The 20,158-nt window shown below is 44.9% G+C and overlaps 1 protein-coding gene across 7 annotated transcripts in view; it reads right to left on the bottom strand.

The window, feature by feature from the left end:
- The window catches only part of AGAP2 (ArfGAP with GTPase domain, ankyrin repeat and PH domain 2), a 526,417-nt gene that overhangs the window by 191,839 nt on the left and 314,420 nt on the right, over positions 1–20,158 (bottom strand). For all 7 annotated transcript variants that reach the window (XM_033938398.1, XM_033938399.1, XM_033938400.1 and 4 more), the window contains one exon: positions 7,866–8,007. In XM_033938398.1, coding sequence (XP_033794289.1) covers positions 7,866–8,007 — 142 coding nt within the window. The remainder of the gene's footprint in view (positions 1–7,865; positions 8,008–20,158) is intronic.

Below are 20,158 nucleotides of genomic sequence, written 5' to 3'. Positions count from 1 at the left end.
TCACAGGCCAAAGATCTCTTAAGAACAGATAAATAAATGAGCTGGTAGCCAAATTTTACAATCCTGAATATCCAGGAATCCATTCCTATCTTCTGCCATTCTTGTAGAAAGAACTGCACCTGATTTCACACAGGTAGGGCAGGATGACTATTGGTGAAAGGAATTGATTATGTTTGGATAATGCAGTCTAAAGGAAGAAAGCTATTTGGGTAGTACAGTGGCAGTCTGCTTTGGTTTCTCAACAAGTAGAGAACACAAATAAAAGGAAACAAGTAAAAATAAGCAACCAGACCTTATGCTTCCCAAGGCATCACTTTTAATCAAATAATTATTGCCCTTCTTGAGATAAACAATTCTCTATTGGTCATTTGGTCAAGTGACTTGTGCTGTGCAAAAAATTCAACCAATAAAGTGCATAAAGTGTCCAAAAACGGAAAGCACTTATCATACTCTCCCGACGGCTGCCCAACCGTTTCACATTTTTCGTCAGGGGCTGTGCTTCCCTAAGCTATTGCACATAAATCTAAAAAATACATATAATCAATGATTACTTGAATATTAATAAAGTGCAAAAACTAGCAAACAGTACATAATTATAAATGTTCTAAATTTCTAAGAAAGCACAGTTACTTACCGTAACAGGTGTTATCCAGGGACAGCAGGCAGATATTCTTGACTGATGGGTGACGGCACCGACGGAGCCCCGGTACGGACAATTTTAGAGTGATTGCACTCTAAGAACTTGGAAAGTTCTAGCAGGCCGCACCGCGCACGCGCGAGTGCCTTCCCGCCCGACAGAGGCGCGCGGTCCCCAGTTAGGATAAGCCAGCTAAGAAGCCAACCCAGGGAGGTGGGTGGGACGCAAGAATATCTGCCTGCTGTCCCTGGATAACACCTGTTACGGTAAGTAACTGTGCTTTATCCCAGGACAAGCAGGCAGCATATTCTTGACTGATGGGTGACCTCCAAGCTAACAAAAAGAGGGATGGAGGGAAGGTTGGCCATTAGGAAAACAAATTTTGCAAAACAGATTGGCCGAAGTGTCCATCCCGTCTGGAGAATGCATCCAGACAATAGTGAGATGTAAAAGTGTGAACTGAGGACCATGTAGCAGCCTTGCAGATTTCCTCAATAGGCGTGGAACGGAGGAAAGCCACAGATGCTGCCATAGCTCTAACTCTATGGGCCGTGACAGAACCTTCCAGTGTCAGTCCGGACTGAGCGTAACAAAATGAAATGCACGCTGCAAGCCAATTTGACAACGTACGTTTAGTAACAGGACGTCCTAATTTATTTGGATCAAAGGACAGAAAGAGTTGGGGAGATGATCTGTGGGGCTTAGTACGCTCTAAATAGTAAGCTAGAGCCCGCTTACAGTCCAAAGTATGCAGAGCCTGTACTCCAGAATGCGAGTGAGGTTTCGGAAAGAAGACAGGCAGAACAATAGATTGGTTGAGATGGAATTCAGAGACAACCTTAGGGAGAAACTTTGGATGTGTACGCAGAACCACCTTGTCATGATGAAAGACAAAGGTAAAAGTAAAAGGTGGATCTGCAACTAGTGCATGTAGCTCACTGACCCTCCTGGCAGAGGTAAGAGCAATAAGGAAAAGTACCTTCCAAGTGAGAAACTTGAAAGAAGCGGTAGCCAAAGGTTCAAATGGAGGCTTCATTAAGGCGGAAAGAACTACATTGAGATCCCAGAGAACAGGAGGGGCTTTAAGAGGTGGTTTCACATTGAAAAGACCCCGCATGAATCTGGACACCAAGGGATGAGCTGAGAGGAGTTTTCCATGAACTGACTCATGAAAAGCCGCAATAGCACTGAGGTGGACTCTGATGGAAGTAGACTTGAGGCCAGAGTCAGACAAAGAAAGAAGATAATCCAACAACGTCTCCACTGCGAGGGAAGTGGGATCAAAATGATGAAGAAGACACCAGGAAGAAAATCGAGTCCACTTCTGATGGTAACATTGCAGAGTGGCCGGTTTCCTGGAGGCATCCTGAATGGAGCGAACGGGCTGAGACAAAAGAGTATCATTCGAAGTCAGCCCGAGAGATACCAAGCTGTCAGGTGCAGAGACTGGAGGTTGGGATGCAGAAGGGTCTCCTGATGTTGCTTAAGCAGAGACGGAAACAGTGGAAGAAGAAAAGGCTCCCTGGAACTGAGTTGAAGTAGAAGGGAGAACCAATGTTGCCTGGGCCACCGTGGAGCAATCAGAATCATGGTGGCTCGTTCCCTCTTGAGCTTGAACAAGGTTCTTAACATGAGAGGCAGAGGAGGGAAAGCGTACAGGAACAGATTGGACCAATCGAGGAGAAATGCATCCACTGTCAGACGGTGAGGAGAGGAGAGTCTGGAGCAGAAGAGGGGCAGCTGGTGATTGTGAGGAGCTGCAAAGAGGTCTATCTGAGGAGTGCCCCACTGAGCGAAGATGGACTGAAGAGTCAAAGGATCGAGTGTCCACTCGTGAGGCTGGAGAATTCTGCTGAGCTTGTCTGCTAAGGAATTATGTTCTCCCTGGATGTAGATAGCTTTCAGGAATAGTTGGTGATCTGTGGCCAAAGCCCAAATCTTCTGGGCTTCCTGGCACAAGAGGCGAGAGCCTGTCCCACCCTGCTTGTTGATGTAGTACATCACAACTTGATTGTCTGTGCACAGCAGGAGGACCTGAGGAAAGAGAAGATGTTGGAAGGCCTTGAGGGCATAAAACATCGCTCTGAGTTCCAGGAAATTGATGTGATGTTTCATTTCCTGGGCTGTCCAAAGTCCTTGAGTTTGGAATTCGTTCAAATGAGCTCCCCAGGCATAAGGGGAGGCGTCGGTGGTGATAACAAGTTGACGCGGAGCTAGATGAAACAGAAGACCTCTGGAGAGATTTGAGGATATCAACCACCATTGTAGAGACTGACGAAGAGATGATGTCACAGATATGTGTCGTGAGTAAGTATCCGTCGCTTGGGACCACTGGGTAGCTAGGGTCCATTGAGGAGTGCGCAGGTGAAGACGTGCGAGGGGTGTGACATGAACTGTGGAGGCCATGTGACCCAAGAGTATCATCATTTGCTTGGCAGAGATGGAACTTTGTGGAAGCACCTGCTGACATAGAGATTGAAGAGTTTGAAGACGGTTGGACGGCAGGAATGCTCTCATGAGGACTGTGTCCAGCACCGCTCCAATGAATTGAAGTTTCTGAGTGGGGATGAGATGAGATTTGGGTAGATTGATCTCGAACCCCAGAAGTTGTAGAAACAGGATGGTTTGGTTGGTGGCCAGGAGCACTGTTTGAGATGAATTGGCCTTGATTAACCAATCGTCCAGATAAGGAAAGACTTGAAGGTGGTGAGAGCGTAGAAAGGCAGCCACCACAATCAGACATTTGGTGAATACTCTTGGAGAGGAGGCAAGACCGAAGGGCAGCACCTTGTATTGGTAATGACAATGATTGATCATGAAGCGAAGGTACTGTCTGGAGGCCAGATTGACCGGAATGTGAGTGTATGCCTCTTTGAGATCGAGGGAGCATAGCCAGTCGCCCTGATAGAGAAGAGGGTAAAGAGTGGCCAGAGAAAGCATTCTGAATTTTTCTTTGACCAAGCATTTGTTGAGATCGCGAAGATCTAGAATGGGTCTGAGATCTCCTGTTTTTTTGGGGACCAGAAAATAACGGGAGTAGAATCCCTGCCCCTTCTGATCTAGAGGAACTTCCTCTATGGCGTTCAGGAGGAGGAGGGATTGAACCTCCTGAAGAAGGAGAGAAGACTGAGAGGTGTTCAAAGCAGACTCTCTTGGCAGACTTTGTGCAGGACGTGTCTGAAAGTTGAGAGAGTAGCCGTGGCAGATGATGTTGAGGACCCACTGAGCCGATGTGATGTTCTCCCAACGGCTGATGTAACAAGAAAGACGTCCTCCTATGGGTCGAGGGAGATGGACAGATGGTTGAATACTGGCTATGCCCTGGAGAATCACGTCAAAAGGGTTGGGTAGACTTTTGTAGTGGAGGAGGCTTCACCTGTTGCTGCTGGGCTGGCCTAGGTGGTTGTCGCTGTTGCTGGCACTGACGTCTAGGCTGTTGAGTAGCCGGTGGCAAGGGACGGGCAGCATAGCGGCGCTGGTAGGCAGATTGTTGGCGAAAAGGCCGAGTAGGAGGGGTCTTTTTCTTAGTCTTCAGGAGAGTATCCCACCGAGTCTCATGGGCAGACAGCTTTTGTGTAGTGGAATCCATGGACTCTCCGAAGAGCTCATCCCCAAGCAGGGAGCATTTGCTAGACGGTCTTGATGATTTACATCGAGCTCTGAGACTCTGAGCCATGCCAACCGACGCATGGCAACAGACATAGCCGTGGCCCTAGAAGTCAATTCAAAAGTGTCATAAATTGACCGAACTAGGAACTTGCGTAACTGGAGAAGAGAGGAAAAACAGGCATGAAAAGCAGATTTCTTGTGGTCAGGGAGGTACTTTTCAAAAGCAGCCATGTTTTGAATGAGGTGCTTTAAATAAAATGAAAAATGAAAAGCGTAGTTCCCTGACCTATTGGCTAACATGGCATTCTGATATAAACGTTTGCCAAATTTGTCCATGGCTTTTCCTTCTCTGCCAGGAGGGACTGAGGCATACACACTAGCTCCCGCTGATTTCTTAAGTGTGGATTCTACCAAAAGAGACTCATGCGGGAGCTGAGGCTTGTCAAAACCAGGAATAGGGATAACCTTGTATAAGGAGTCCAATTTACGAGGAGCTCCTGGTACAGTCAGGGGAGTCTCTAAATTTTTATAAAAAGTCTCTCGTAAGATGTCATGGAGAGGAAGTTTGAGAAATTCCCTTGGAGGCTGGTCAAAGTCCAGAGCATCAAGGTATGCCTTGGATTTCTTGGATTCAGCCTCCAAGGGAATAGAAAGAGATTCACACATCTCTTTTAAGAAAGAGGTAAAAGATGTGGAATCCTGTTTAGAAGAGGGATCAGCAACAAGTTGATCCTCTTCATCAGAGGAACACTCACCCTCAGACAGAAAGGGCTCTTCAGAGTCACCCCACAAATCAGGGTCCCGAATCTGAGAGCCACGGTCTCGAGACTCCGGAGTGGAGGGTTCCAGGTGTCGGGCTTTGTGCGCCGACTTACCCGACCTCATAGACACGGTACCAGGAGATGTGACATGCTGCGTCGGTACCGAAGTCTGCACCGCCTGGTGTTGAGCTCTCGGTTCCGGTGCTAAGATTGGCATCGAAGTCGAGGAAGCAGTGTGAACCGGTACCGACAAAGTGGATGCCGATAAAAGAGGGCGCTCCACTGTCGGTACCGGTGGCTCAGACCGGACCGGGACTGGAAGGCTCGGTGTCAAAAGTGCGGGAAGGAGTTGTTGCAACTGCTCCTTAAGTTGCACTTGCAGGACAGCAGCAATCCGCTCGTCCAGCGAAGGCACCGGTACCGCCTTTTTCTTCTGCGGTACCTGTGGTGCCGCTCTACGCTCCGAGGATGAGGAACCCGATGTCGAGGGGCTCACCTCAATAGGAGCGGAGCGCTTCCGTGGGCGCCTCGAGGTCGGCAGGATAGGACTCGCTGCTACTGAGACCGGAGGACGCTCCAACGGGGAAGGCTTCTTAGCCGGCTTACCTGCGGGGTGCGACGCCGGCGCGGTATCGCGCGGTGTCGACGAAGTAGGTGCCGACTGAGATGGGGCCGATGTCGGTGCCGGTGCTGCAGAATCAGACATCTCGGCGCCAAATAACAACCGCTGTTGGATCTGACGGTTTTTTAGAGTTCTCTTCTTTAAAGTTGCACAGCGGGTGCAGGTGGACGCTCGATGGTCAGGACCAAGACACTGCAGACACCAGTTGTGCAGGTCTGTCAGTGAAATTGGTCGAGCGCACTACTGGCACTTTTTTAAACCCGGGTTGAGGGGGCATGAAAGTGAAAACGGCTTCTGCCAAATCGAAGGCCGAGGCCTCGATGATGGCAACAGGCCCCGCCGGGCCGAACCGAAAGAAATGAAGAAAAAACTAAAGTTTTTTTTTTTTTTATAAACTAAAAAAAGAAAAGAAATAAAGGAAACTTTATTTCCAGAAGGGTTTCCGCGAGCAGGAAGGCGATTACAAAAAAATCTTTCAACAGCTGTTGAAAGAGACGCGTCTTCTTAGCTCCGCGGAAACTAAGAAACTGGGGACCGCGCGCCTCTGTCGGGCGGGAAGGCACTCGCGCGTGCGCGGTGCGGCCTGCTAGAACTTTCCAAGTTCTTAGAGTGCAATCACTCTAAAATTGTCCGTACCGGGGCTCCGTCGGTGCCGTCACCCATCAGTCAAGAATATGCTGCCTGCTTGTCCTGGGATAATAATAAATACTAATAAATACTTTAAAAAATTACATGTTACTCATGGTGTAAAGACGGAAAATACTTGTTCTATCTGAACCTGTATCCAAAATAGGATACAAAACACTCTTCAGCTCACAAATATTGTTGTGAACCAGAGCAAACATAACTCTGATACATTTCTATAACAAACATACTGTTATAATTATAAATGAACACCCTAATTATAACTCAATGAAAATAGATGACATTTGAAATCAAAACATACTCTCAATGAAATGTATACTACCAATCGCGAACTACACAGATATGTCAAAATGGCAGCGGCGTCCTAAACGTTAAGTACTCTTGCCGCATTTGCCAATCAATCCTAATACAAAACATAAATCACAATTTAACAAGTCACAACGCCATTCAAACATTACTAAAGTTGATACAAACTACTTACTTTATCAGGCAATGTTCATGTACGCCTCATAGTTAATACCCGCACAGCAAAATGTTGTGTCGTGCACCCTAAAAGGCGGAGTTTTTAAACACATGAACGAGTATGCATGACCAATCAAAATACTTACAACGTAATGATGACAGCACGCTGCAACGTCAGGTCAGATTTTAATTAAACGTAAAACTGTGTGATTCAATGCTACTATTGATTTAAAGCCACAAATCTTTCCAACAATTATATCAGTTGTAATGAAACCTGACACATAACCTGAGCCATGTTTTGAGTTAATTTGCTTTCAAAAACAAGCACATCCATTGCATTGATTAGAAATTCCATTCTATTTACTTTAGTTTTACCGTTGTTACAATTGCAGATACATAGCTTAAAGAACTTTAAATAAATAACTCTCAAATTTAATTTTTTGTTGGTTTTGCCATTTTATAATTTCAATTATAATGTGCTGTGAAAAACATTTGCTCTATTTAGTATGCCAGAACTAAAAAAAGTTTGAGACACTGCCCTAGGCTATTTAAGATGCCTCTGTGCAGCTCTACTATGCTTTCCTATACCAGGTGCTGATGTTCTGGAGACAGGTATGTACGTTTTTATTCTGATCTTTATGGGGGTGTGAGGGGGTCAGTGAAGACTGGGGGAGTGTGTGGGGGTCTTTACTTTGTCTCTGCAGTGGTTATCTGGTCACTTTGGATACCTTTTTGGCACTTATATCTGTTTTTACATCATCTAACTCACAATGTTTAAGTTTTGTCCAGGATGTCTAGTAAAACTTTCGATTATCCCTGCAGGACGACTAAGTCTAGGTTGGCCCCCATCCCACTCCTCCAGGGATTCTCCAGAGCCTTTCAAAAACATCCTGAGCTGAGGTTTATTTATTCTTTGTTGAGCAGTGAATCTGATATGTAATTTCACATTATTTTCTATCTACTGCTGTGACTTGAAATTAAAATATAAAAGTTTTCACCAGTAGCTCAAATGAAAAGATGTTTGTGAGATGTACATCCTCGTATCATGTGAAACACCTTCTCTGTACAAAATTGTAAAATGGAGCATGAGCAGACTAAATAGGGAAAGATGGTCAAGAAAAAAGTTTACCTTGTGTCCCCACCAATGCTAAGGCGATATCCGATGTGTTGCGATAGTTTGCCAGTAAAGTGTAGTACTGAAAGATATCTTGGAAACTGGTTTCATTCTCCAGACTGAAGATAAAAATGACAGCATCCACCCATCCAGAGAACTGCAAAGGAAAGAGCAGACATATCAATTTGCCAACTTTTTCTACGGAAAAGGTCCTAAAGCAGGAGGATTTCCCTGAAGTCAATTTTCTCCAAGAGTTAGGATATTGGTGCAAGTGTTTGAAAAAGCAGTTACTTACCTGTAACAGGTGTTATCCAAGGACAGCAGGCAGATATTCTCACATGTAGGTGATGTAATCCACAGAACATGGAATGGACCATTCAAAGTGAACTGTCACTTTAAGAATTCAAAGACTGTCCATACCACACATGCTTGGGTGCCTTCTTGCCCACCGCCAGCTCATGGGACCATCAGTTCAGTAACAAATCTAAGAAGCCAAAAAGGGGAGGTGGGCAGGTTATGAGAATATCTGCCTGCTGTCCTTGGATAACACCTATTACAGGTAAGTAACTGCTTTTTCAAACACTTGCACCAATACCTATTACAGGTAAGTAATTGTGCTTTATCCCAGGACAAGCAGACAGCATATTTTCACACAAAAGGTTGAAGGGAAGTTGGCTTCAAATTAGAGATTAAATTTTGGAGAACTTTGTAGCCGAACTGACTATCCTGTCCGGAAAGATTTTCCAAACAGTAGTGGGTCATGAATGTACCAACTGAGGACCAGGTGGCTGCTTTACAGATCTCCTCAATAGGAATGAAGCGTAGATGGGCTATTGAAGTAACCATTGCTTGCACCTTATTTGTGGTAACATAACCCTCTAACGTCAGACAAGTCCAAGAATAGCAGAACGATAGGGGGACAGGGAGGGCAGAATGGGAGGAGGTGTAGCATTATATACTAAAGATGACATTAAGGTCACGAGAATCACAGATGTCCAGTACACTGGGGAATCCCTTTGGGTTAATTTGGCCAGAGGGAAAGACAAATGCTTGTATCTTGGCATAATTTACAGACCCCCAAGACAACAGGATGACCTGGATATGGAAATAATCGGAGATATAGAAAATATCACCTTGCGTGGGGACACAGTATTGCTAGGTGACTTCAACATGCCTGATGTGGATTGGGTTACACTTACCTCTGCTTCCGGAAGCAGCAGGAGGCTATTAAACACTATGAAGGGAGCAAGACTCAGGCAACTGGTGTTGGAACCAACAAGGGATCAGGCAATACTGGACCTGATACTTACCAATGGAGAAAGTGTCACAGAGGTCTCGGTGGGCGACACATTGGCCTCCAGTGACCACAACATGGTATGGTTCAATCTCAGGAAAGGTTTCACTAAATCTACCACACTGACCAAGGTCCTCAAATTCAAGGACACAAATTTCAAAGAAATGGGAGACTTCGTTCACCAGGCGCTACAAAGCCAAGCTGAAACTGATAATGTGGAAGAAATGTGGTCGACTTTGAAAGCCACCATACAAGAAGCAACAAACCGCTATGTTAAATCAGTAAGTAAACGGCGAAGGAACAATAAGCCACAGTGGTTTACTGCAGAGATCTCAAACCTCATCAAGGAGAAGAAAGAAGCTTTCATCTCTTACAAAAAATCAGGGAAGCAGGACTCTAGAGCAGACTACCTGACCAAATCAAAAGCCGTCAAAACAGCAGTCAGAGAGGCTAAATTCCACATGGAAGAGTCTCTGGCAAAGAACATCCAGAAGGGAGATAAATCCTTCTTCAGGTATATCAGTGACAGAAGAAAAAACTCAGGCGGGATTGTAAGTCTTAGGAATCCAGACGGAGACTATGTGGATAAGGATTCGGAAAAAGCCCAACTATTAAATGAATACTTCTGCTCAGTCTTCACCCGAGAAGCGCCGGGGCTTGGCCCTCAGCTACAGACAAGGGTTGGCTCAGTTGACCCTTTTAGTGACTTTGAGTTTACGCCCAGCAGTGTCTACGGTGAGCTGTCAAAGCTCAAGGTTAACAAAGCAATGGGGCCGGACAACCTGCACCCCAGGGTGCTTAGGGAACTGAGTGATGTCTTGGCGGAGCCACTGTCCGCGCTCTTCAACCTCTCCCTTAGTACAGGCAGCGTCCCGTTGGACTGGAGGACGGCTAACGTCATTCCACTCCACAAGAAAGGCTCAAAGATGGAGACAGAAAACTACAGACCAGTGAGTCTAACATCGATAGTGAGCAAACTAATGGAAACTCTAATCAAACACCAATTGGATAAAATCCTGGATGAAAAGAATCTACGGGATCCCCGACAACATGGATTTACTAAGGGGAGATCATGCCAATCCAACCTGATCAGCTTCTTTGATTGGGTGACGGAGAAGCTGGATATTGGGGAGTCCCTGGACATCGTGTACCTGGACTTTAGCAAAGCATTCGATAGCGTACCACACCGCAGGTTGCTGGGCAAGATGAGTTCTATAGGATTAGGTGACACATTGACGCAATGGGTTGGGAACTGGCTTGGAGGTAGGCTTCAAAGGGTGGTGGTGAATGGCACCCCCTCCGAAATGACGGAGGTGATCAGTGGAGTGCCACAGGGCTCAGTCTTGGGCCCAATCCTATTCAACATCTTTATAAGGGACTTGGCAGAAGGGCTTCGAGGTAAAATAACATTATTCGCCGATGACGCCAAACTAAGTAATGTAGTGGGCAAATGCACAACAGACAAAGATTCAGTGCCCGACAACATGATGCACGACCTACTCCTGCTGGAGCGCTGGTCTAGGACATGGCAACTCAACTTCAATGCCAAAAAATGCAAAATTATGCACCTGGGCAGCCAAAATCCATGCAAGTCTTATACCCTTAATGGCGAGATCCTAGCAAAAACGGTAGCAGAACGAGACTTGGGGGTGATCGTCAGTGAGGACATGAAGTCTGCCAATCAAGTGGAGCAGGCTTCATCCAAGGCAAGACAAATAATGGGTTGCATACGAAGGGGTTTCGTCAGCCGTAAGAGGGAAGTCATTATGCCATTGTATAGATCCATGGTGAGGCCCCACCTGGAATACTGTGTGCAATTTTGGAGGCCACATTATCGCAAGGATGTGCTGAGACTGGAGTCGGTGCAGAGAATGGCCACCCGGATGGTCTCGGGACTCAAGGATCTTCCATATGAAGAACGGCTTGACAAATTACAGCTATACTCGCTCGAGGAGCGCAGAGAGAGGGGAGACATGATCGAGACGTTCAAGTATCTTACGGGCCGCATCGAGGCGGAGGAAGATATCTTCTTTTTCAAGGGTCCCACGACAACAAGAGGGCATCCGTTGAAAATCAGGGGCGGGAAACTACGAGGTGACACCAGGAAATTCTTTTTCACTGAAAGAGTGGTTGATCGCTGGAACAGTCTTCCACTACAGGTGATTGAGGCCAGCAGCGTGCCTGATTTTAAGGCCAAATGGGATAGACACGTGGGATCTATTCACAGAGAAAGGTAGGGGAGGGTCATTAGGGTGGGCAGACTAGATGGGCTGTGGCCCTTATCTGCCGTCTATTTCTATGTTTCTATGTTTCTATGATAAACAGTCTGCAATCCATGTGGAGACTGTTCTCTTAGTTACAGGGGTTCCCATCTTGTTTGGGTCAAATGACAGGAACAGCTGAGTAGTTCTGTGAGGTTTGGTTCTATCCAAGTAGCAAGCTAGACTAATTTAAAAAAAAAAATGCTAAATGCGGTGTTTCCAAAACACAAATTAAAGGAAATAATAACTGAATTAGCAATAACTTAGGAGGCACATGTGAGAGCCACAGGAGTGGGGAACAGAAACAGAGAAAATATTTTACAAAAATAGGAATCTGTGGATTTTCATCTCTTAAGTTACAGTCATACGCCCCATATCTTCTCTCTTACGATTTGCTGTTATACCATTGCTTGAACACCTGCAGGATGTTTCACATGAGACTTTCCATGGTGTAGTTTCGCTATTCCAATGCAACCATTCCCACGATCAAAAATGCAGTAGTATTTGGACATGAAAATGTCTCCTAAGGTTCACACTGGTCCTAAGTGGCTACTGAAGTCCATTGATTGAAAGTCACTGATGCACACTGTCGCATCTCCTATTCTTTCCTTTAATACAAACTGTTTGCAGTTAATGTATAGTCTTTACATCCAATGCTGAAACTGACACTGGGTATATACTGGATAGTCTTCTGCAGTCTAAAATATACTCTCTGTAGCACTATGGTGTAGCCCCAATAGCCTCATGCTTGGAAAAAATACTGGAAGATTGATGGACTGGTTGAGGTGAAACTCCGGAACAATTTTTGAGAGGAATTTTGGTTGAGTTTGAAGAACCATCTTCTCAGGAAAAAATGTAGTGTAAGGTGAACATGCTACTGGCACCTGGAGTTCAGTGGCTCGGCGTGCTGATGTGAGAGGAATGAGGAAAACCACTTTCCAAGTGGACAGTGATTCAAATGGAGGCTTCATGACTGCTGAAAGCAGCAAAATAAGGTCCCAAGCTGGTGGAGGGAGTTTCAGAGGCAGCTGGGTATTGTAAAAACCTTTCATGAATGTAGAAATCAGAGGATGCATTGCTAAGGGCTTATTGTCCAGAAGTGTGTGAGAAACATTGATAGCACTGAAAATAACTCTCACAGCATTAGCTTTAGTCCAGAATCAGAGAGGTGTATGAGATAATCCAGTATGGATAGAAGAGGATATGTTACTGGATCCAGAGACTTGTCACTATACCACACAGAGACGCAAGACCACTTGAAGCAGTAGCAATGCTGTGTGGAATGCTTTCTAGATGCTGTGATGATAGCTGACACTGGTGCAGACAGTGAAAGAGTATCTATTGGTTGGGAGAAAGATACCATACTGTGAGCTCTATAGATATAGATGGAGATGAAGTAGAGAGCCCTCGTTCTGCATTAGCAGTGTTGGAAAAATATGCAGAGTGATTGATTGCCATTTGCTCATTTTTAGGAGGAAAGGGAAACAAGGTTGACGTGGTCACTAAGGTGAATATCATGGTAGCCAGTTCCTGGCAAAATTTGATCAGTGTTGTCCTTATTAAAGGGTTTGGAGGAAATGCATAGAGGAACCTGCTTTGCCCATCAAGCAGAAAGGCCTCCATTTCCAGGTGATTGGGAGGATGGAGCCTGGAGCAAAAAGAGGAAGTTTGTGATTGTAGGGGGAAGCAAACAGGTATACATTTGGGGTCCCGCTAAGCTATAAACAGATGTCATAAGAGAAAAGTGCTGAGCGACCATGGTTGCAGAATTTTGCTCAACCTGTCGGCCAATGCATTCTGATTTCCTGCTAGGTAGACTGCTTTCAGGAAAATGTTGAGAGCAATGGTCCAGGACTAGAATCGGATGGCCTGTTCCACCCTGTTTATTCACATAGTAAGAGGGGTGTTCAATAATTTATTCTAGTTGTCTTTTCCTTTATTCCTGTTGGTATACTGCATACACACCCAGGGGAAAGGAGGGCGGGAGGGGGTATTTCTTTGTATGGTTCTATTCCCTTATAAAATGTTGGTTGGGTGTTTTTTTTTTTTTATTGTTGTATGGATTTTGATTGATTATAAATGCATATATGATTAATATTATTTGTATAGATACTGTATTGCATTTTTGTTGGTTTTGAAACTCAATAAAGATTTATAAATAAAAAATTTATTCTCCCTCAGTAAGAAAGAAAAAAGTTTTTTTTTTAATGTGTTTTATTTTTTAGTATAGTCCCCTGATAGCACCATACATCTCATCCACTTTTCCTGCAATGACTTTAGCCTCCTTTGAAAATAATTCTTCTGTTTGACCTTCAAACTAGGATGTCACAGCTTCCTTGACGTTTTCATCACTTAAAAACTGCTGTCCACAGAAAGATTTCTTTAAAATTCGGAAGAGGAAAAAATCCAAGGGAGCCAAGTCAGGACTATAGGGTGGATGGTTCAGCTGCTGAAACCCACACTCTTGGATGGCAGCCTGTGATTGTCATGATATGTGCACCAGTGCATTGTCGTGAAGAAGCAGCATGTCTGCTGTGAGTTTTCCTCGTCTTTTCCAGCAAAAGTGTCGTCCCACAAGACTCCCCATTGTTGCCCTTGCTTTTCAAGGTCTACTTTTCCTCCCTGGGGGAACTACTCAGCAGTCTAAATTTCTCCAATTACAGCTATGCCGACGATATCACAACTGTCCTACCTGTCACATCCCTGACACCCACAGAAACAACACTATTCTATCCATCATAGAAAATTGGATGGTCCATTTCAAATTAAAACTGAACACTGAGAAAACCAAATTTTTCTTAGCCACAGCCACCAACTTCTCTAAAACCTCCCTAGCCCTAAGGGGAACCAACTTCCTAATCTCACTCACAATCAGAATCCTGGGAGTACATCTTGACAGACAATTGTCCATGTCTGCCCAAGTCAACCATGTCACACGCAAAGGCTTCAATGCACTCTGGAAACTCAGATCCATTAGAAAATACTTTGACCAGGCGCCTTTCAAACTTCTACTCCAAACTCTAGTCCTAAGCATCCTAGACTACTGCAACATCATCTATCTAGCAAGTCTACACAAACACTTCCAGAGACTAAGCGTTATCCAAAATATCACAGTGAGGCTCAAATTCAACCTGAAAAAATTCAACCTCATCACACTTTTCTATCAAAAACTGCACTGGCTAAAAATTGAGAGCTGGATGTTTTTCAAATTTGTGTGTCTCTTCTATAAAGTTCTGCATGGTCTACTGCCTAATTATCTCACCAATCAGTTCATATTCGTCAGACCCGGACAATCCACTTGACCTCAGTCATTCTTCACCTTCCCCTCAATCAAGGGATACACCCACAAAAGATTCATCAACAGACTCCTAATCCTACCAAGCCGCCGCAAAGGATCCAAAATGGAGCCAAATGTTCTGAACATCCACATCCTACATGCACTTTAGAAACTCCTCAAAACACACCTCATCTCCAAAACCAACGACCTACCTTAAATCCCCCAAAAAACTCTGCCAACTCCATTGATCAGATTCCATGTTGCTACTCTGTCTATGATCTCCCTTACTTATTTATTAACCTCCCTTCTTGGTGAGGTCCTCTTAATTCTCTCTCTCCGATCCTCCAGTCTCTCAGGGGATCACGAACAGATCGGAAAAGGTTATCATGCCGCTGTACCGGTCCATTGTGCGACCCCCATGTGGAATACTGCGTCCAGCACTGGTCACCGTACTTGAAGGACATGGTACTAAAGGGTCCAGAGAAGAGCGACTAAAATCGTTAAGGGGCTAGAGGAGTTGCCGTACACCGAAAGATTAGAGAAACTGGGCCTCTTCTCCCTTGAAAAGAGGAGACTGAGAGGGAACATGATTGAAACGTTCAAGATAATGAAGGGAATAGACTTAGTAGATAAAGACAGGCTGTTCACCCTCTCCAAGGCAGGGAGAACAAGAGGGCACTCTCAAAAGTTAAAAGGGGATAGATTCCGTACAAATGTAAGGAAGTTCTTTTTCACCCAGAGAGTGGTGGAAAACTGGAACGCTCTTCCGGAGGCTGTCATAGGGGAAAATACCCTCCAGGGATTCAAGACAAAGTTAGAAAAGTTCCTTCTAGACCAGAACGGATGTAGATAAGGCTAGACTCAATTAGGGCTCTGGTCCTTTACCTAAGGGCCACCGTGGGAGCGGACTGCTGGACACGATGGACCATTAGTCTGACCCAGCAGCAATTCTTATGTTCTTATGTAGTTCTCTTCTCCTTTAATATAGCTTGCTGACTCTTCTCAGCCATTTTTATGTAAACCGCCTTGAACCAAAAGACACTCGTGGTATATAAATAAAGATGTTATGTTGATTGACTCCCGCAAAGCGATCATTCTGTTGGTGTAATTCTCCCCAGTTATGGTTGTCTTGTGTGCCATGAATTCCAGAAGCATAAGTCCTTCATCATCCCAGAAGACAGTTGCCATGACTTTGCCTGCAGATTTTTCTATCTTGAACTTTTTTGGGGTGGGAGATAGCTTGTGCTTCCACTGCATTGACTCCATTTTGGAATCAGAATCTCTGTGATAGACCCAAGTCTCATCTCCAGTCACTAAATGATGGAAAAATCACTAAGTCTTCATGGAGTGTCTTCAGTCATCAAACGATGAAAAAAATTCTCTTGGTCTTCACGGAGCATCTCCAAGTTCTCCTGACAGCATTGGAGCCTTGTGGCCTTCTGACATGGCATCAGCATTCTTGGAACCCATCTGGTACTAACCTTGGACATGCCCAATTTTTCATGAATTATTTTCCAAACTGTACCTGCTGAGATGCCCATTTCTTCAACTATTTGGGAAACCTTAATTAGTTTGTCTGACAAAATTAAATCCTCAACTTTCTTGCACATTTCTGTAGAAGTGGCTTTCACAGGTATCCAGTATAAGGATAATAACTAAGAAAAAACTCAATAAATTCAATGTATAAATATTCTTTTATAATAAAAATCTTTTTAAAACATCTACCTTTAATTACTATCTTCTCAAAATAAATCTAAAAATAGCCACAAGAGATTTAGATTTTTAAAAGAGGGTAAAACTTGGGAGAGGGGGCGTTTTACCCCAAAGAGAAAATGGTTACTGTGGATGGGTAGACTAGATGGGCCATTTGGCCTTTATATGCTGTCTTGTTTCTATGTTTTTAATGGACTCTCTATCCCACTTAAACTGCTTGTTCTAAAATTTTACTTTGCAGTTCGGCTCTGTAGAAGACAGAGAGGAGGCAGAGAAGCGAGAGGAGGAGAACAGGGGAGCAAAACAAAGAAAAAAACCACAACCGGAGGAGAACAGCAGGAGTGGAGGAGGCAGGATCGACTGGGCAGCGGGGAGAGTTAGCTCCGCCCACCCACGACATCATCCAGAGTAGCTACCCCTTAAAAGGGGAGGGGCTAACGGCACTCAGCCGTTCGGCGCACAGCGAAGGCGCACGCCTTAGCGAGAGCGTCTTTGCGAAGGGCCTCAAGAAGGGACAAAGTCACCACAACCAAGGACACCAGGGAAAGTCAGCAAGGTAAGGAAGCGGCAGGCACAGAAGGTAAAGGGGAGACAGACACATAAGGAACACACACACACAGGTAAGGTAAAGCCAAGACAGCACACACAAGCAAAAGGCAGAGAAGACACCAGCAACAGAGGAAGAGAGAGGACACCAGCAGCAGGCAGAGAGAGTGAGAGAGAGGAGACAAAGCAGACACAGAAGGCACTACCATACATAACATCAGCAGGTCACACGTAAACTGCTAACTGTTATCTTAAAGTAGGAACGACAATGGAAGTAGAGGGAAACCAGAAGATCAGCTTTCCAGTGTTCTGCACAGACTGTCATATGTATGACTATCTCCCCTCGGGGAGACAGTCATATGTATGCGGTCGGTGTCAGGAGTTGAAAAGCTTGAAGAAGGAAGTAAAGCGACTAGAAGACAAGATACAGGAGCTAGAAGGACTCTACACTACAGAGGACCCAGTCAGGACAGCTGAAGATTTCATGAACGAGAGACACATTGAGGAGGAAGTCAGGGAACTCGAGAAATTCATTGAGGAAGCCTACGGGAGGAGGGTGGAAGAAAATGAACTTCAGATGGAAGACGAAGTCACACCAACACCAACATGGAAGGGAAAAGAAGAAGCAGATGACCTCAAAGAAGACGCCCACAGAGGAGCACCACACGAGGGGGAGAAAATGGCTGATCGATGCCTAGAAGAAGAAACAGCGAAGCTCATCGAAGACATAGAAGAAGAAGCAGCGAAGCAGCGAAGAAACAATGGTCAAATTACAGGAGTTGACTAACACAGAAGAGGAGGTTAGAAGTACTGTAGCACAAGAGAATAAACTAAAGACCGAAGCACAGGGAAAGGAAATGAAGACAAGAAAATACCAGGATCTAAATTGCATATATACTAATGCAAGGAGCCTAAGAAACAAAATGGGGGAGCTGGAATCCATGGCCAATGCAGAAAACATAGACAACATTGGAGTCTCTGAAACATGGTGGAATGAAGAAAACAAATGGGATACAGCACTGCCGGGGTACAAGCTCTATCGCCAGGACAGGTCAGGACAGAAAGGAGGTGGAATAGCCCTATACATAAAAGAAATCATACAATCGACAAAAATGGACAAAGCAGAGACGACCAACAAGCTGGAATCGCTATGGGTTAAAATACCGGGAAGGAAAGGGCCTGAAATAAAGATGGGTCTATACTATCGTCCACCTGGGCAAACCAGAGATATCGATGAAGAAATGGAAGACGAGATGAAGCGTGAATGCAAAAGCGGCAACACGGTTATTATGGGAGACTTCAACTATCCTAGGATAGACTGGAGTCTTGGAAGCTCAAAATGCGCTAGGGAGACAGAATTCCTGGAGGCTATACAAGATTGCTTCATGGAGCAGCTTGTAGGAGAACCGACGAGAGGAAATGCCACTCTGGATCTAATCTTAAATGGTTTAAAGGGACCTGCAAAGGAAGTGGAAGTAGTAGGACTGTTGGGAAACAGCATCATAATATGATCAAGTTCAAGGTCGAAGTAGGAATACCGAAAGGAAATAGAACCATAGTGACAACTTTCAACTTCAGGAAAGGAAACTACGAAGAAATGAGGAAAATGGTAAGGAAGAAACTTAGGGACACTTCCAGAAAATGGCAAATGGTAGAACAAGCCTGGTCTTTTTTCAAGGACACTGTGAGTGAGGCGCAAAATCTGTATATCCCCAGATTCAGAAAGGAGTGCAAAAAGAGTCAAACAAAAGACCTGGCGTGGATAACTAAAATAGTGAAGGAAGCGATAGGCAAAAAGAAACATTCATTTAGGAAATGCAAAAAGGACAAAACTGAGGACAACTGGAAGGAGCACAGGAAGTATCAAAAAGAATGTCACCGTGTGGTTCGAAAAGCCAAAAGAGAATATGAGGAGAGGCTAGCCAGGGAAGCTCAAAATTTCAAACCGTTCTTTAGATATGTTAGAGGGAAGCAGCCAGCCAGGGAGGAGGTGGGACCGCTGGACGATGGAGACAGGAAGGGAGTGGTGAAGGAAGAGAAAGAAGTAGTAGAAAGACTTAACATGTTCTTTTCGTCTGTATTTACAAATGAAGACACATCCAACATACCGGAACCTGAGCAAATCTTCAAGGGAGATCAAGCAGAAAAATTAACATCCATGGAAGTGAGCCTGGAAGATGTACGCAGGCAGCTAGAAAAACTAAAAACTGACAAATCCCCGGGTCTGGACGGAATCCATCCAAGGGTTCTGAAGGAACTAAAGGAGGAGATAGCGGAACTACTGCGGCAAATTTGCAACCTATCCCTGAAAACAGGCGTGATCCCAGAGGACTGGAAGATAGCCAATGTTACGCCCATCTTTAAAAAGGGATCAAGAGGTGACCCGGGAAACTACAGACCGGTGAGTCTGACCTCGGTTCCAGGGAAAATGATGGAAGCACTTATAAAAGACAACATCGATGAACATTTTGAAAGAAACAAACTTCTGACAACCAGCCAACATGGTTTCAGCAAGGGGAGATCGTGCCTTCGAAGGAATTAACAAACGGATAGACAGAGGTGACCCCATAGACATCATATATCTAGACTTCCAAAAAGCCTTTGACAAAGTACCCCTACTTCGGAAACTGAAGAACCATGGGGTGGAAGGAGACATACATAGATGGATTAGAAACTGGTTGGTGGGTAGGAAACAGATGGTGGGAGTAAAGGGCCACTACTTGGATTGGAGGAGGGTCACGAGTGGTGTTCCGCAGTGCTCGGTTCTTGGGCCGTTGCTATTTAATATATTCATAAATGATCTAGAAACAGGGACGAAGTGTGAGATAATAAAATTTGTGGACGACACCAAACTATTTAGTGGAGCTCGGACTAAAGAGGACTGCGAAGAATTGCAGAGACTTGAACAAACTAGGGGAATGGGCGACAAGATGACAGATGAAGTTCAACGTTGAGAAATGTAAAGTATTACATGTGGGAAGCAGAAACCCGAGGTGCAGCTATACGATGGGAGGGATATAATTGAAGGAGAGTACCCAAGAAAGGGATTTGGGGGTAATGGTGGACATGACAATGAAGCCGACGGCACAGTGCGCAGCGGCCGCTAAGAAGGCAAATAGAATGCTAGGCATAATCAAGAAGAGTATTACAACCAGAACGAAAGAAGTTATCCTGCCGTTGTATCGGGCGATGGTGCATCCGCATCTGGAGTACTGAG

The sequence above is a fragment of the Geotrypetes seraphini genome, chromosome 3, assembly GCF_902459505.1.
Source record: "Geotrypetes seraphini chromosome 3, aGeoSer1.1, whole genome shotgun sequence".
Lineage (NCBI taxonomy): Eukaryota > Metazoa > Chordata > Amphibia > Gymnophiona > Dermophiidae > Geotrypetes > Geotrypetes seraphini.
The sequence above is the reverse complement of the archived record's forward strand: the minus strand, read 5'-3'. Positions and strand labels throughout refer to the sequence as shown.